This window comes from Schistocerca gregaria, chromosome 3 (assembly GCF_023897955.1).
Source record: "Schistocerca gregaria isolate iqSchGreg1 chromosome 3, iqSchGreg1.2, whole genome shotgun sequence".
Lineage (NCBI taxonomy): Eukaryota > Metazoa > Arthropoda > Insecta > Orthoptera > Acrididae > Schistocerca > Schistocerca gregaria.
This window is the reverse complement of record NC_064922.1, coordinates 368,841,589-368,861,050: the sequence shown is the minus strand read 5'-3', so window position 1 is coordinate 368,861,050 and position 19,462 is coordinate 368,841,589. Positions and strand designations below refer to the sequence as shown.

The 19,462-nt window shown below is 38.5% G+C and overlaps 1 protein-coding gene across 1 annotated transcript in view; it reads right to left on the bottom strand.

Annotated features, from left to right (window-relative positions):
- Positions 1-19,462, bottom strand: part of LOC126354318 (calpain-7-like) — an 89,125-nt gene that overhangs the window by 6,722 nt on the left and 62,941 nt on the right. The window contains exons 10-11 of the mRNA XM_050003874.1: positions 16,509-16,717; positions 14,736-14,968 (exon numbers count right to left, since the gene is read on the bottom strand). Coding sequence (XP_049859831.1) covers positions 14,736-14,968; positions 16,509-16,717 — 442 coding nt within the window. The remainder of the gene's footprint in view (positions 1-14,735; positions 14,969-16,508; positions 16,718-19,462) is intronic.

The following is a 19,462-nucleotide window of genomic DNA, read 5'->3' as shown; positions in this document are numbered from 1 at the left end:
TATTTACTTTCTAGCAGAACTTCCCTACTACACTTAAAGGTGATATTATCATCATTGATTTACAACATGATTTTGCAATTACGTCATGTACTAGTATATCATAATTGAAGAAGAGTAATGTGGCAGTGCACCATCTGAAAGCAAACTCAAACAATACAGAAAATCACTAAACAGGTTTAGTAAATGATACCATCACTTAGATGATTTACTGTAGTATGCACATCATTGGCAAGGACAGTAAAATTTGTTTTAACATGCTGCTGGAATTTTTGTATTTATATTTATTTAAAGGGACTGACAAACAGTGTTAAATGAATCAAAAAACTCAGAATATCAATGAATTTACAGATGAGCCCCTGAAATGTTTTCTTTTTTTTTCACCCTGCAAATATCACTCAAGAAAACTACTGAGGCTTACATAGCAAATATTTAATAGCTTGAAGGTTTTGAGAATTGGAAGTTTTGTGCTCAAGCACCTTGGCACACATCTTATCTACTTAGCGAACTCCTGATTTTCAATAAACCTCAGATAAATCTCTCCTTATATCATTTATCATTCTGTTAAAATAATATCCACAACCATGAAAAAAAGCCACTACTATGATCAAAGATGTAGATCATATTTTGGAAGGGAAGAATATTACAGCTTAGTGTATGATTGATTTTTAAGTCATTTGAGATGGAGAATTAGCTCATTGGGAGGAATAGGGAGAAAAGAATCAGCCACAGTCTTAGCACAGGAACCATTCCAAAGTTCACCTGAAGAGGTAACAGAAAACCTAAATCCTTACGAACAGGATGAAACTTTTAACATCAGTACTTCAGAATGTAAGCCCAGCATTTATAATTATTGGATAATCCCACTTGGTGCATCCTTCATGTATGGAATAATGCAAGGATAATGTTATGGAGAAACCTCTTACATCCTTAGGTTTACGAAAATTATTCATGGAGATGTATCTACTCCTTATGGCAGTTTTCTTGACCACTAAAGATTTTTCCCAGATCTATTATTAAAGTGCAGCAGTGTCAGGAATGGAGGAGAAATGTGGAAGGCAAGATTCCCCACAGAGACAAAAATTGTGAAGTAAACAACATTGTTTGATGCACTTTTAGTTCTTATGATTGGAGCACAATCTACACTATAATAAGACTGGAGAACATTTACCTATTGCACTTGTTTTTACAGCACCAATCAATCTGCATAGTTAACTTGCGTAAGTGCACACAATAATAGGCCTGTGTGACACATTAATGAAATGGCATACTCTGAATGAATAACATCTCTATAAAAGGAATTTTGGACCATCACACACATAACTGTGGATACTTTGAATTATGTGAGATACAATGAACATAAGGAAAATAATTATAAGATGCAGTTAGCAATGGGCTGAAGTCTTGTAACTGGAAATGTATTGACATAGGTAAAACTTGAGTATCACTCCATGACTTGATCGCAGATTACTGCATTTTGCCGGTGGTCCACTTCCAGTTCTGTCATATATACAATTCTCATACTGACAACGTGTTTTATCTTACTATTTTATCCCTCCTTTTCATTCCAAACTTTGGAAAGATTCTCCTCTTAACAATGCATGACTAGTGACTTCCTGTAGCTGAGAGCCAGTCTTAGATGTGAGCCTGGATGGTTCAAGTTTCTTTGTACCGTTACTATACAAAGCTTCACTGATCTAAATAAAGTACTCAAATAAACACTGTACTATAATGACAAAGCCATACAAAAAAATTGGTGACAGCTGCACAAATTTGCCAACCACTGCCCATATCTTGTAAATGTTGGCCTACATTCCTTGAAGACTTAATGTACGAAGTGTGTTCAAAAAGTAGGGTGACTATATTTATATTAAAAAATATTTATTTATTTAACACTTGTGCCAATGCTTCTTCCAATCCTCGCAACACTTCTTATAAGCAGTTTTCAGTAGAGCCTTGAGAACTTCTAGCAGTGCAGTTTTTATTTCCCCATTCGTTGAAAATCTTCATCCTTTCATAGGTCTTTTCAGTTTTGGGAACAGGAAAAAGTTGCAGGAGGGGGCCAAATCTGGTGAATTTGGTGGCTGAGACATGATTGTCATGTTGCTTTTTGCCAAAAAATCTCTCACAAGCAACAATGAATGAGCATGTTATGACGACCACCCAGTGACTCTTCAAAATAAAATACGTCTCTTCTGGGATCACAAGAAGAAAATACGTCTGTTTTGGGACCACAAGAAGAGGATATACGACGGACCAGTCATTCTTCAGAAGTAAATACGTCGATTCTGGGGTCACAAGAAGAGGAGTGAATCAACCGAGCGAAACCATCCTGGAGTTGAAGAAATTTCGCAAAACACGGACACCAACGACCGCCGACGGACACTAAGATAAGTACCTGCTTTCTAAAATAATGGAAAAAGATGCAGATTTCAGTATTGACAGCGGTGTAGCAAGTACACCTATTAGGGAAAGTGCTTCTGACAGTGTAGGAATGTTGGAAATGTTAAAACAAATGTTTTCAGAGTTAAACTCGAAGAAGGAGGATTCTCGTGCCGAATTACGTCAACACATTGAACAGACACAACAACAGATGGACAGGTCGATTTTGAAGGCTGTGTGTGATTTAAAATCAGAAATAAATTCAAATACAGAACAGATTGCTCACACTAATCAGGTTCTCGAAGAATGGCGAATTACTTTTGAGTCAAACCAAAAAGAACTTAGTTGTCGTGTGGACACGGTTGAGAGCAAAATTTCTGTCCTTGAAACTGATTTAAGTAACGAAATTTCAAATAACCAGTCAAAACTTAAAAAAGTTGTTGATTTTGTAAATGAGGAAAATTCTCAATTGAGAAATGAATTTGACCAGACAAAACGATTTTTTGAAAGCGAAATTGAATCTTTCAAATCTGATTCTGACAAAAAGGTCACAGAAATTTGTAGTAGAGTAGGTAATGTCGAAAAAACTGTAGACAGAAAATTTGTAGAAATACAAGAAACTATGTTGCAAAAAGGTTTTAGTAATAGTTGTAATGGGGTATGGGGAAATTTTCCCATTAAAACTTATCCCGGTGACAAGAATATACACCCAAAAGACTTCATGCAATTCTGCAAGGACAGTTCACGTCCATAATGACAGATAGTGTTAAGATAAAATTTGTAAAGAAATTACTAGATGGTGAGGCGCTTTCTTGGGCCAATCAGAATTGTTCCGCGGAAATGTCCTTTGAAGATTTCGAAAAATGTTTTCTAACCAAATTTTGGTCTGAAACTGAGCAAGCTCGAATCAAAAGTGAATTCTTGAATGGTCCTAGTTACAGAGAATCTGATGGGTCAATGAAAGCCTATTGTGAGAAACAGTTGCAAAAATTAGTGCATCTGGATAAGCCATTTGATGAGCTAACTCAAATTGATGCATTAAAACAGAGACTTCCGAAAAGAGTACAATGGGGTTTAGTATATGGTCCAGATGAGTCCATAGAACAATTCTTGAAATATGTGGACAAACTTGATAGAGCCTTTGAACAAAACAACAGATTTAACGACTTTGTAGGTTCATCACACAGAGGGTGGGAACCGAACCGTGGAAATAATAACAATAATAGTGAACGAAGAAACTTTAACAACAGGGATAATTATAATAGCAATGACAGAAGAAATTTTGGTAGGAATGATCAGCACTTTAATTCAAACAGAGAATGGGAAAATCGAAACAGTTCCTGGGGTAATGACATGAGAGAAGGTAACCCGAGGCAGGGAAACGACAGACATAGGCCTTTAAACGACTAAATGCTCCACTGGGAGTCTGTCAGTTTGGGGCAAGAAATTTTCAAAATCAGGCTAATTTCACCCAGAACAGACAGCACTATAATCAGAGACCTAACCAGTATAGACAGTATGCCTATGATCGATCTGTAGATAGAGGTAATGAAAAAATTAAATTTGACAGGAAATTTTGGAATGTCATCAGAGGAAATACTAGAAACAACTGTAATAGGAACCAGGCTTAGAAGATGATATAACTGCAAATTTATATAATCAAGAAGAAGCACCTAATGCTGAAATGAAAGGTAAGGATAACTTTGATAATTTTGGATTGTACAAACTTATGTGTGGTGATGTTTTAAATGTAAGTTGTCATAATGATGTTTGTACTGAAGTTTCTGGAAAGTCTGATATTCATGTGGATGTGGTTGGTGAAGATGGTGTTGTGAGTAATGTTGGTGATACTAGTAGTGTTTGTAGTGTAAGCTCAGGCAATGATGATGATAATGTTGATGTTAAGGCTAATGGTGATTATGTACTAGAAGATTTTAATGGTGAATTGGATGGAATAGTTTATGTTGAAGTTAAGGAGGATGTTATAAGCAATAGTGTTGAGAACAGTTGTGCAAGGAACTCTAACTACATTCCACATGAGAATCAGATTGTGCCAGTTCAGCTTAGTAATACATCAGGAGACAGGGGGGTTGATTGTGCTGAAGCATCTGAGTTTATTTTGAAATCTGTTTGGGACAAATTTAAAGATTACAGTGATGACAATGATGTTAAGATCAAATTAAGGGAAATTTGTGAACCAGTTTCTGCTTTTAAGCCTAAGGAAATCATCAAACGGGGGTACTAGTCAGGATGTGTGTGAGGTAAATAGTATTCCAGACATTCCAGTAAATTCCAGTAGACCTAGAAGTTTGAAGAAAGTATTGCCTGATAAAGAAAACCTAAATATGGAACAGAGGTATGATGAGATAGCAGAAGATCTTTTGTATGAAGAACAGGAAGAAAGGGAAAACACCACTATTGGTAGTCCATACATAAAAATTAAAGCTGCAGGTTGGGAAGGGTATTGTTTGATTGACACAGGGAGTCCAATTAGTGCCATTTCAAGCAAATTAAGAGATATAATTAAGCATGATCCTGACTTTGTTGAATTACCAGTTGTTGGAATAAAAATTAGAGGCATTACCGGCAAACTGAGCAAAATTGTTAATAGACAGGTGTTGTTGTCTTTCAGTATAAATGATGTACAGTTTACTCAAGGATGTCTTGTAATAAGTGACCTAAATGAGAATGTACTGTTGGGTATGGACTGGATATTAAAAGCTAATGCAGCATTTGATTGGGAAAAGAGTTTGTTTACCTTTATTGATCCTAAGACGAGAGTATGTTCCAGTACTGACATGTCGGTTCAAAACTGTGCTGATAAGGGAATTGAAATTAGGGACGTTACATTTTCTAAAGACAGTGGTTATTGTGTAGAGGAAATTACTGAGGATTATGATGATGGAGAATATGGGGATATAGTTCAAGAAAAATTACGGGAATCAGATAATTTGAACCAAGAACAGAAGGTAGAGTTAGAAAGATTATTGTGGAATTACTGTGATGTTTTTGATGATAGACCTGGCAGAGTAAAGAATTATCAATGTAAACTCAGATTAAAACCACATGAGCCATTCTTTATAAAACCTTATAGTGTACCCATTGCAAAGAGAAAAGATGTAGAAAAGGAACTTCAAAAGATGGAAGAGTGGGGCATCATTGAGAGAAGTAAGAGCCAATACAATAATCCTTTGGTAGTGGTTGCAAAACGTGATGGCAGTGTCAGGCTTGTACTAGATTCAAGACACCTAAATAAGTATCTGGAAAGAGAGACCGATCATCCCGAGAATATAGACGAATTACTTCATAAATTTGAAAGAATGAAATACATGACCAGTTTAGATCTCACATCAGGATTTCACCAAGTAGAATTAGAAAATGATTCCAGAAAGTATACTGCCTTTTTGTATGGGGGAAGATGTTACCTGTATTGTGTGGTACCATTTGGGCTGAATGTCTCAGTAGCCGAATTCATTAGAGCACTTGACTTTGTTTTGGGAAAAGATCTTTTATCAAAATTAACTGTGTATGTAGATGACATTTTGATCACTGGAGAAACTTGGGAAGAACATGTTAATACTTTGAGGGAGGTTTGCAATAGATTAAGGAAAGGGGGAATGTCACTTAAATTATCTAAATGTAAGTTTGGTATGAAAAAATTGAAGTTTCTGGGGCACAGTATTTCTGAGGAAGGTATTTTGCCAGATCCTGAAAAACTCGAGGCAATTGCAAAATTCCCAATTCCAAAAACCAAGAAACAACTAAAGTCATTTTTCGGGATGTGCGGTTACTACAAAAAGTTCATTAGTACCCAAGCTCTAAATGCTCCAAGTCTTAACAGATTGCTGAAGAAAAACGCAATGTGGGTTTGGGATCAGGAATGTGAAGCTCCTTTTGAAGAAATAAAAACACAGTTATGTAACAGTCAAATTTTGTACCGTCCTGATTTAAGTTTACCTTTTTGCATTATGGCAGATAGTAGTGATTATGGCCTAGGTGCTCACCTTTTCCAAGAAGTAAATATAAATGGGAAAATAGAACACAGGTCTATTGCTTTTGCTAGTCGAACCTTGAAAAAACATGAGAGGCAATACACTGTTACTGAGAAAGAGCTTTTGGCCATTTACTGGGCATTTTCTAAATTCAGAAATTATTTAGTGGGAAACCAGGTAGTTGTCTACACAGACCATAAGGCATTAATTTATATTCAAGAATGTAGGTTGCATCATGGAAGGATTACCAGGTGGGCACTCTTGTTACAACAATTTAATTACTCAATAAAATATCTTAGAGGACCCGATAATGTAGTTGCTGATGCTTTATCTAAACTACCTGTGGGGGGTGACTTTGAAGATGACAGTGGGGAATGTGAAAAAGAATTCAAAATTATGTATTTAAGAGGGGTGGTCAATGAACAAGAAATCAGAGACATTTGTAATGACACCCGACGGAATCAGAACCACAATGAGAACTGTAAACTGGTCAAAAGTTATTTAGGGAAAAAGGGACATGAAAAAGTGGGAGATTATTACAAAATCTATAAGGGGATTCTATTCGAGAGAAACAGTGTAGATAGCGATGTATGGAAATTATGTTGGCCTGAACAGTACATCAATGTACTCATCAAGTACATTCATGAAAGTTTTGGTCATTGTGGGATTCAAAAGCGTATCCAGAAAATCCAAGAAAATGTGTACTTTAACAACATAGCCAGGAGGGTTAGAAAAATTTTGACGGGTTGTGACAGGTGCCAAAGAGTAAAAGTATCCAACCAAACTTGTCGAGGATTGATGCAAAACATCTTACCAAAAGAACAACACGAGTTAGTCTCTGTCGACTTATATGGACCATTACCAAAGACCAGAGGAGGCTATTGCTACATTTTTGTTATGGTTGATGTTTTTTCAAAATTCATTAAGTTATACCCTCTTCACAAGGCAAACAGTAAGAGCATTATTTCAAAAATCAGGAGAGACTATTCTGGCAGGGTTGGAAAACCTCAGAAAATCTTATCAGACAATGGGACTCAATTTACTTCTGGAGTATGGACAGCTTTTGTTGAAGATGAAAATATAAGTCACATTCTTATTTCAGCTTATCATCCGTCAGGAAACCCTTCGGAGAGATACATGCTAGTTGGATTGACTATGTTGAGAAATTCGAAGATGTTGTGAACAGCCTACAGCATTCCTCAACAGGGTTTTCGCCTTATGAAATACAGTATAATAGCAAACCACCACATCCAATTAGTGATTTCATTGATTTTCCAGTCTGCAAACCATTAAGTACTCAAGAGAGAGAGGAAATAGTGAGAAAGACCATGAAATCTCAAGGTGATAAGAGGAAATGTAGACATGACAAAAGATTGAAGCCTACTCAATTTAAAATTGAAGACTTGGTCCTTGTTAAAACACAAGAGAAGTCTAAAGCGATCAGTGGTGAATTAAAAAAGTTTTTTGACATATACATTGGACCTTTCACGATTCAGGACAATCCTTATCCGAATGCTTACCGTCTAGTCTACCCAAATTCTGGCAGACTGTTGGCCTACGAAACGTGACCGAACTGAAATTGTATAAAAAAATGTAAGAAAGTATTTTAGATAATAGATGTTTATAGACTTTTATATGTAATCTTACCAGGATATTTTTGTATACTTTGTTATGTTGTATTTATCTGATTCCTCAGGGGACATACATTCTTTGTGTGCTAAGTGTTTGGCGAGCACTAGGTCCCCTAGCTATGCAATTGTCATATTTCATTTTCGTATTCTGGCATTGCATCTTACACTTATTCTGTGATCCTGTATAATCAATTTTCTCCATCTGTCAGTCTATCCTCTCTTAGCTTTAAGAAATTATTTAGAGTAAATTTTCTTGAGTAATTAGACTTCAGAGAATTCAAATTTCTGTGTCTTTAAAAACCGGTCCACCGACTATTAAATGCTTTTGCTAATGTTTAACTGGGTTTGACCACTGTATGCTGTATATTAATAGCGGACTGTGCTATTGCAGCCTGTGATAGCCTGCAGTGTATATGGAAACCATACGGACTGTGAAGATGAGACTGAAATACAGTGTGTGGCATTGAGGTATACCGACCTTTAAGGAAGAAGATCACTGACCTTCAAGAAAGAAGATCACCGGTCTTCAAGAAAGAAGACACCAAAGATATGTGTAAAACTTTTCTGTTTTGTAATGTAAGGACATCAACCCTTCCGTGTTTCACGTGGAAGTGCTGATGGGGAGGTTGTGTAACATTACAGGACATATTGGGACATATTGAAGTATTCGATACTGTAGACTTTTAGGGGATGTCGATACAGATATGCAAAATGTAAAGAGAAACTTTGGTGATGTTTAAATATTGTACTGTGTCAATATTAGGACATTTTGCACAGAAAGAACAAAAATAGAATTAATGTAAAAATATATTAGTGTTAGTAACCTATTTTCATTCAATTTTGTAATTATATTTCATTTTGTAAAAGAAAGACTCACTGTTTGCTGTAGCTCTGATTAATTGTATAAATTATCAGTTTTGAGCTAAATTATTTCGTATAATATGGACAAGATACTTTTAAAAACTCACCAGCTAAAGAGAAAGTCTGTAAATGAACGTTTAATGCACACTTCTGGAGCTTTCTATGGAGAAATTCTATATTATGATCGCAAAAATACGAAAACTTGTGAAAACTGTTTCATAACCTAATTTCGAAAGACGATTTGTATCAAGAAATATTGCTAAGAAGATTTATTTACGTTTTGAAACACGATTTAAATCATTTTACATATAAATAGTTGTTCTAAATCACTCAAGAAATATCCAGAATCAAATGTCAAGATATTTCTGGAAACATCGGTAGAAATCTGGTGAAGGTTATTCAGAAGCTGGTAGAAAAATGTTATAAAATCTATTTGGAAATTATGCTTGTAAGAATTTATATGTACTGAACCTTTTACTTACTTTAATCTGTACTAAAATTCTGTAATGTCTAATTTAGTTTTAAGTCGTGAATTGCTATTGTATTGTAAACAAAACATTGTCAAAGACTCTCATTGTTTGGAAAGATATTAATACACCTAGGAGTTGTCAGTTGCCAGTTCGGATATGCAGTGCGGTTAGCTCGGAGACTCAGTTGTTGAGACTGTGAAGTCTGTCAGTTCTGTTTGTAAATAAACGTCGGTAATGAAGAATTACTTGTTGTCGTCAATATGAACTCAAGACCTTTTGCACGAAGCCGACACCTCCTAATGCAACGTTTTAATTTGGTGTTGAGGAGCTGAAATGTTATAATTTGGTGCAGAAAGTTCTGGGACGTTATAATTTGGCTGAGGAAGCTGGGATGTTATAATGTGCACTGTTGTGATGCAAAAGCCATGACTTGGTTTTCACCAATTCCAGACTTTTTTTGTATATTAGTTCTTGCAAGCTGTGAATAACGTCAAGGTAATACTCCTTATTGATCGTACAACCTTGAGGCAAAAATTCAGATGCACTCCGCCACAGTAATTGGGCAAGAAGAAACAGGAAAAGAAAAAAAAAAGGAAAAAATAATCTGTTAGCAAAGCTTTGACATTTGATCGAACATGGCATGCTTTCTCCGGTCTTTGTTCCTCGTGATGTTTCCATTGGGACGAATGGGCTTTTATTTCGACACCATAATCGTGAACCAATGTTTCCTCACCAGTTATGACCCTTTTGAGCAAATCAGGATCATCACTGAGTCATGCGATGCTCATGCAATGGTTCTTGTGATCAAATTTGAGACGTTTGGGAATGAACTTGATTGACACACATCTCATGCCCAAAACATCCGAAAAAATTGCATGACATGAGCCGACCGATATGCCACCATCCTCAGCAAATTCTCTTATGGTAATTCGATGATTTCCCAAAACAATCTTCTTCACAGTTTCAACCTTGTCATCTGTTGTTGATGTACTAGGGTGTCCAGACCGAAGTTCATCACTGGCTTCTTCTCGGCCACCTTGGAAAAAGCTTGTACCACTTGCAAACTTTTTTTTTTTTTACTTACATCAGACTCGCCATATGCTGTCAACATTTCAAGTGTTTTAGAGCATTTATTTCCATTTTTCACACAAAATTAGTTGAAAATTCTTTGCTCCATTTTTTTATAATAATCAAAAATCACACTAAAATAAGTCTAACGTTTCTATCTGTTAAAAACAAACAAAGTAACCTGTACACTTGAAACAGTGAAAATATGTTTGGGACAGGCATACCGACATAAAAAAGATCAATAATCAAATGTACGTTGCCCACACTATTTGAAAAGTCACCTTACTTTTTCAACAGCCTTCATAAGCACAGTAACAAGGATTATGGCTCACCGAATTAAGTAATACCCACAGCATAAAGTAAGTAATAAATACATAATTACAAAAATACAAGAGCAATTTGAATAAGTATTAGTCTGGCAGGGAGATGGCATTGTAAAGTAATGAAATTTTGTTATGTCACACTACATGTTGCATTGTAATAAAAAGTGCTGACTTAATCTGCACAAAAAAATAATTCTTAATATGACTTTTTTGTTTAAACTGATAAAATTTAATACCAAGACGCCAAAACATTCTTTCTTTCAGCCAAATTTATTGTCAATATAAATTTGCAAAAATTGATAATCATTTACAAGAAATGTCACATCTTCATTTTTACAGTTAAGAAATGGGCTGTTGAATTCAATATGTCCCTTTTTCTCTTTAATAGAAAAGAACATCAAAACACAAATCACAGAAAAAAGTATCGAGAAAAGTGTACCGTGTGGTACTGAATGACAAGCAGTTGAATATGTACAAAATAGCTGACTCCACAAGCATCCTGCAAGGAAGAGCATAGTAACTTTTATATGAGGAATTATCTATGATAAACCTGAGAAAGAGGGTACTGCATCTGTTGTGCGCTGGCCAACAGCAAATGCAAAAATAAAGTTCTCTGCAATGTTTAGAACACTTTAAAAAGAACCCAAACTACTTTTTGCACCAATATTTTTATTGTCAATAATATGTGGATCCTCTGTTTCGCATTGGAACTAAAGAGCAATAGGCAGCGATGTACAAACCAGATGCAGACAATGTCTTCTGGAAAAACCTTTTTCAGATCAATCTATATCTACATCTACCCTCTGCAAACCACCATGAGATACATTGTACCAGTTATTAGTGTTTCTTCTTGCTCCATTCACATGTGGAGCACAGGAAGAATGATTGTTTGAACACCTCTGTAGACGTAGTAATTATTCTAATCTTTTCCTCATGATCCCTATGTGACCGATACATAGAGAGATGCAGTATATGCCCAGACTAATCATATAAAGCTGGTTCTTGAAACTTTGGTAAATAGACTTTCTTGGGATAGTTTACGTCTGCCTTTACAAGTCTTCCAGTTCAGTTTCTTTAGTATCTCTGTGACACTCTCCCATGGATTACACAAACCTGTCACCATTCATGCTGACCTTATGTGTATATGTTCAATATCCCCTTTTAGTCCTATCTGGTACAGGCGCAACACACTTGAGCAATATTCTAGGATGAGTTGCACAAGTGATCTGTAAGCAATCTCTTTTGTACACTGATTCACTCCCCAGTATTCTACCATAATGGGTAGTGTACCACCTGCTTTACCCACGACTGAACCTATGTGATCATTCCATTTCATATGTCTTACAAAGTGTTACACCCATGTATTTGTATGAGTTGGCCAATTCCAACAGTGACTCACTGATATTGTAGTTATACAATACTACATTTTTTTCATTTTTTGAAGTGCAAAATTTTACATTTATGAACATTTAGAGCAAGTTGCCAATCTTTGCACCACTTTGAAATCTTATTCAGATCTGACTGAATATTTATGCAGCTACTTTCAGACAGTACTTCGCTATGGATAACTGTGTCATCTGCAAAAAGTCTGAAGTTACAATTAACATTGTCTATAAGGTCAGTAATACACAACATGAATAGCAAGGGTCTGAACACACCTCTCTGGGGCACACCCAAAGTTACTTCTAAATCATCCAGATAACACGTAGTGCCCTCCCTACCAAAAAGTCCTCAATTCAGTCACAAATGTCACTTGATACCCCATATGATCATACTTTCAACAATAGGCGTGTGATCATACTTTCAGCAGTAAGTGTAGGTGTAGTCCTGAGTGAACTGCTTTTCAGAAATCAACGAACATTTCATCTACTCGGTTGTCTTGACCCAAAGCTTTCAGTATGTTATTTGAGATAAGCTCAAGATGGGTTTCACGTGATCATGGCTTCCAAATTCCATGCTGGTTGGCATTGAGGTCACTCTGTTCAAGACACCTCATTATGTTTGGGCTCATAATATGTTCTAAGATTCTACAACAAATCGATGTCGAGGATATAGGATGGTAGTTTTGTGGATCACTGCTCTGCTACCCTTCTTGTAGATGGGTGTGACTTGTGCCTTTTTTCCAATAAATGGGCAACAGTTTTTTGTTCAAGGGATCTACGACAGATTATAGTTAAAATAGGGGCTAACTCAAGTGCAAATTCAGTATAGAATCTGACAGGGATTTTATTGGGCCCTGGAGCTTAGTTCGATGTAACATCCACGAGATAAATTTTAGCTACAGTGCAACAAGAGGATATTATGCCTCTAACAGTTATAAACATTATCTATCCAACATATAGAAAAACAGTGAAATAAAACAAAACAATGATAAATATTAATTATTTAAGTAATATTTTATGATGTAATTGGACATATCGATGTGAATTATACAAAGACAATGATAATTGTAAATTCATTTTATGATCTGCACTCATCTTCCTTTGTTTTTACCTTTTTTTGGTTGGCTTTTGTAGGTTGTGGACGCAAGACATGTATCAAACTGAGGTCTGTTAAGAAATTGTAATTATTTGTTAATTATTACTTGAGAATAGAGTTCATTATTATTATAAATATGAATGAATAATTATTTGTAACTTTAATTCCTCTCTCAATAAGCATTATCTGTGTTAATCATTTCTTTCCACTGCAAGGAGCGCAGCCATTGACGAGAGCGATTTGTATCACATTTTTATCTGTGTTTCTTATGAAAGTATCAAAGGAAAGGAAATCTGCTCTAACAATAGAAAGTCTCTGTCAATTGTCTGCCGCCATCTTAACAATTATCTCAGCAGCAAATTCAAATTATGCAACTCTGCTGCCATAAATGCCAAAGGTAATAAAAATAAATATGCACCAGTGGTCCCAAACTCATTTTAATGAAAGTAATTCGAATCAGATTGGTTCTTTAAAGATAGTACTCATAGCCCGATCAATATAACAAACTTTTATTGCTGATGTATGGAGCCAAAATTAATTATGCACTAGTTGCGAAGAATATTGTTTCAGGTAACATATGTCAGTCTTGTGCGCAGCTGATATTCGGTTGTTTTAATCATCAATAGCTGTATAGAATCTTCTGTATGAACTGTGATTTAGTGACACTTACACAACTTAGAGACAACACTTTAACACAACGTTAACTTGGATTTATTTAGCAACTTGACCAAATCTTTAGCAGGGAGACAAAATTATTTTGTAGTTACTCACTGTAATGAAATAACATTATCATTTTCATTTACAAATTAGTTAAATATCAAACCACTGAATAACACAGCGAATGCCACATCGATTTTAACGATTTCAGTCGTTGCTCAATGCCACTGACAATAATACTTATTTCATTCATCTTTTCAGTGGTATGAGGATTAAGTTGGGGCAGCTCTCCTGGGTTTCCTTTGTAAAGGAACATATGAAAACGAAGTTCAGCATTTCAGCTTTTGCTTTGGTACTTTCAATTTCAGTTCCTGTCTGATTCGCCAGGGATTGCGAATAATTGCCTTTACTTACAACAATGAGCCTGAACACTGAAGTTTTCAGCAATAGGAATGTTAGGGTATTCAAAATACAAATTGTTGAAACACGCTCCCCACCCTCAGATTTGATAGATTTTGTCTTCCACCTTTCCCAAACATAAAGCAATTTGTGGCTGCAGTATATTTTGAGGACAATGCAAATGTACATCCAATAATTTGAAGACTTCCCCGAATTCCATTTCAGAGACAGAATCTGGAAAAATGTTGAACAAAGTGCATTTTTGTAATTGGGGACTATGCTATTTTCAACATCAAGAAACAATCTGTCACTGCTACCAGGAAAGTTGCCTCTCAGCGCCTCACACAGCCTCATGTACACCACAACACAACTGATTCCATAAATAAAAGATGATTAGTGTGATTATCAAATTTTCTTAACATTAAATTAAATGTGTGTTTTAGTTTCTTGAGTTCTTAAAACTATGATTAACTGTACCTGAATGGTCCAGAATCTTTTCGTTTAAAGGCTGTTGGTGCATTTGGATCATTTACAACAACACTTATGACATCCATACCAATCTGATACTGTTTTGGCCCTTTGAGATCAAGCAACATTTGTGTATTATTATGAGCAGCCTGAATAATTACTTGGTATATTGGATTGTTATTGTATGTATCACGATTATTAGCACAACCACCAGCTGTCAGTCCTTCCCATTTGCCAGTAACCTGAAACAGAGGAGGATTTTAGTTAATTAATAGACTTCAGCTGTCTCACAAACAAATACAGTATAGGACTAACATAACTTTAACATCTGGATGGATCATCATTCCAGAAATGGGTGGGTATTGCTTCGTGATTATGTATGACAAATAATTCAACTATGAATTAACTGACAAAAGATTGTTCATTAACATTTAACTGTCATGATTTTGTTGACAAAAGGTTATTCAAGAACAACCTTGTTAATGTGATGTAGCATTATGTATATTCCACAAACTGGATGGGCACCCCTCTTATTCCTGAAGTAAGGAAGGAATATTTAAATCTCATCAATTTCTAGGTCATTAGAGATGGGTGCACAAGCTCAAATTGGGCAAAGATGGGAAAGAAAGGCACATGTGTTCATTCTTTTGGCACCATGCCATTTGCATTAAAAAAACTTAGGAAAACATGGAAAACCAAAATCTGCATGATCTGATGGATATTTAACCCCTGTTTCTCCTGGAAATCTCCTAAAATCCTGCATCAAGACTTTCAGTATATCCCTACAAAATGAATTTAGCCCAAGGACTAATAGAGAGAGTTTGAGAGATACAGTGAGCCATTTGTCAGGAAATACACAACAGATCCACTGAGTACTCATTAGTTGTTCAGTGGCAAGGCATGTTTTCATGTGTGTCGTGGCAGTAATCAGAGAGCAAATATATTTAATGAGAGAGAACATATCTCAGTTGTACTTTGATTACTTGTTATGTCACATATCCAAAACATCCAATGATGATTTTCTAAGAAGATCAGTTACAATACCATTTGAGTGATTTGAGGCGAAAAAATACAATGATAACTTTCTAAGAAGTTGACACCAGTTACAGTACCATTTGAGTGATTCGAGACCAAAAAATACAATGTTTCCAAGATAGTCAAAATCTCCCCTTACGGTAGCAAGCCCGTTTTTTTTTTTTTTTTTTTAGCTTGCTTTATGCTTTGTTTCACCTTGCTTTTACAGATTGCCAAAATACGAGAACTGTTTCATGTACAACTCAGACTAGCAAAATTATGGAAGTGTTTCTTCAACTGTTTTTCAAAACTATTTTGTTATTACTTACATACAAAAAGTTGTACTTGTAACGCACACAATAAATAATATGCCTGTAAACATATGGATATTCATATTTTATCTGTTTTGTTGAATTAAATTAAGTCAAATCCCATACATCATGAAGGCCAACTGCAAGGTCAAGAAGGGTTTATTACTGTTCTTATTTCTCAAAAGGGTCACTATCAAAGTGTGGTATAGGCAGGGCTGGTTTGAGGCCCAAGCCATACAAGTGGCTAACTGAGGCTCCAAGCTTTGTGGGTCTTATCAAGAGCCCAAGGAAAGCTAAGTAGTGTCTACGAAAAAGGGAAAGGGGATTGGGGGGGGCGGGGGGGGGGGGGGGGGGGGGAGGGAGGACGGAGACAAACTGATATATTGCTTGTGTGGAAAAATGTTCTCAAATTAACTCTGCAGCTTCACAATTGGTTGTGAAAGGAACTTAAACTTACCTGTTTGGTGTACTCATATGGATCACCAATCTTCCTCAATGAAAATGGGCAAGTGCCATATGCTCTCAGAGTATAATAGATGGTGTTCATTTTCTCATATTGTGAAATAACTAAAGTATATCTTTTAGCACTGGTTTCAGTCAAGACCAATTTGCAGAGATAATGAGGACTGTTTATACGGACACCATCAATAAATGGAGGTGGATCATCTAAAAGGAAAAAAAAAAGAAAGTTGACTTTATTACATTGTTACTATATATATAAAATAGAAAGAAACTTCCACATGGGCAAACTATATTAAAAACAAAGATTCCAAGACTTACCAAGCGGGAAAGCGCCGGTAGACAGCCACAATAAATAAAACACACAAACACACACACCCCCTAAGGTAAGTCTTTCCGCTCCCGGGATTGGAATGACTCCTTACCCTCTCCCTTAAAACCCACATCCTTTCGTCTTTCCCTCTCCTTCCCTCTTTCCTGAAGAAGCAGCCGTCAGTTGCGAAAGCTAGAAATTCTGTGTGTGTGTTTGTGTGTTTTATTTATTGTGCCTGTCTACCAGCGCTTTCCCACTTGGTAAGTCTTGGAATCTTTGTTTGTGTGTGTGTGTGTGTGTGTGTGTGTGTGTGTGTGTGTGTGTCACATCTCCCACTAAACCACTGTATCGATTTCAAATGAACTTGGTACACATGTCATTTAGTGTTTTGAAAGGAGAAATCCCCACCTGCCATTAGGTAGCGGGTGGGGATGAAAACGTAGTGAAATAGGTAAGTGGGCAGAGAGAGGGAGGAGGGGGAGATGGAAAGAGAGAGGCAGTAGAGAGGGGGTGGAAAGACATGGGCAGAGAGAAGGGGGTGAAGAGATGGAGAGGGAGGGAGAGAGAGAGAGAGAGAGAGAGAGAGAGAGAGAGAGAGAGAGAGAGAGAGAGAGAGAGAGGGGGGGGGGGGAGGCCGGGCGGATGCGGGGGGGGGGGGGGGGGGGAGGGGTCTGATGGGATGGACAGGCAGAAGGGCAAGGAGGAGATAGACATAAAGAAAGAGGTGATGGACCGAGAGGAGGGAAGGGGCGGGTGGCAGAAGGTAATGAGCAGAGAATGGAGGAGGAGGAGATGTACAGACAGATGCAGGAGGAGATATACAGAGATAGATGAGAGAAAGAGACATACAGACAGAGGTGGGAGGAGAGATGTACAACGAGAGAGAGGAGAGACAAGATACATACAGTGAGAGGAGATGTACAGTGGGAGGGGGGCAGCAGATGTACAGGGAGAAGAGGATGAGGAGGGTGGCAGAGAGAGGGGAGCAGAGAGAGGGGGCAGCGAGAGGGGGCAGAGGAGATGGCCAGAGAGAGGGGGGCAGAGAGAGGGGGGCAGCGAGAGGGGGCAGAGGAGATGGCCAGCGAGAGGGGGGGCAGAGGAGATGGCCAGTGAGAGGGGGGCAGAGGAGATGGCCAGCGAGAGGGGGCAGAGGAGATGGCCAGCGAGAGGGAGGGGAGCGGTGGAGGAGATGGAGAAAGATAGTTGGAGGTCAGAGGAGACGGAGTAAGAGAGTTGGAGGGCAGAGGAGGGGGCAGAGGGAGGGGGGCAGAGGGAAGGGGGGCAGAGGGAGGGGGGGCAGAGGGAGGGGGGCAGAGGGAGGGGGGTCAGAGGGAGGGGTTCAGAGGGACGGGGGGGCAGAGGGAGGGGGCAGAGGGAGGGGGGCAGAGGGAGGGGGGCAGAGGGAGGGGGCAGAGGGAGGGGGCAGAGGGAGGGGGCAGAGGAGATGGCCAGCGAGAGGGGGGCAGAGGAGATGGCCAGCGAGAGGGGGGCAGAGGAGATGGCCAGCGAGAGGGGGGCAGAGGAGATGGCCAGCGAGAGGGGGGCAGAGGAGATGGCCAGCGAGAGGGGGGCAGAGGAGATGGCCAGCGAGAGGGGGCAGAGGAGATGGCCAGCGAGAGGGGGGCAGAGGAGATGGCCAGCGAGAGGGGGGCAGAGGAGATGTCCAGCGAGAGGGGGGCAGAGGAGATGGCCAGCGAGAGGGGGGCAGAGGAGATGGCCAGCGAGAGGGGGGCAGAGGAGATGGCCAGCGAGAGGGGGCAGAGGAGATGGTCAGCGAGAGGAGGGCAGAGGAGATGGCCAGCGTGAGGGAGGGGAGCGGTGGAGGAGATGGAGAAAGATAGTTGGAGGTCAGAGGAGATGGAGAAAGAGAGTTGGAGGGCAGAGGGAGGGGGGCAGAGGGAAGGGGGGCAGAGGGAAGGGGGCAGAGGGAAGGGGGGCAGAGGGAAGGGGGCAGAGGGAAGGGGGGCAGAGGGAAGGGGGGCAGAGGGAAGGGGGTCAGAGGGAAGGGGTCAGAGGGAGGGGGGCAGAGGGAGGGGGGCAGAGGGAGGGGGGCAGAGGGAGGGGGGCAGAGGGAGGGGGGCAGAGGGAGGGGGCAGAGGGAGGGGGCAGAGGGAGGGGGCAGAGGGAGGGGGGGACATATCAACCAATGAAAGCATTTTCACAATTATGATAAAAGTTCAAAAGTGAAAGAGTACATAGCTTTTTCAAATAGCAAATATTTTCCCTCGATTTGCTTAATATTCTTCTAATCAATAAAAATCTAGTAACTTTGTACAGTAGCCTTATCTTCTTTATCAGGGTTCAAGCTATCTCACATCCAATTTCACAGATATCAGTTCAACAGTTTAGTCACGAAAATGTAACAGACGGAGTTACTTTTGCATTTATAACATCAGTATAGAAGTATGGATTGGCATGAATTAAACTCATTGAGGAGTGCATAAGCACTGTATTCCAGCCTTTACCCACAGCTGCACTTGCATAGCAGTAAAATGAAATGAAATGAAATGTTTGTATAGCTTTACTGGCTGGGAGACCCCAGTTGGGATGTTCAGGAGCTTGATGCAAGTTATTTTATTTGAAGCCATTTCTGTAACTTGCACATCGACAAAGATAAAATGATGATGAGGATAATGCAC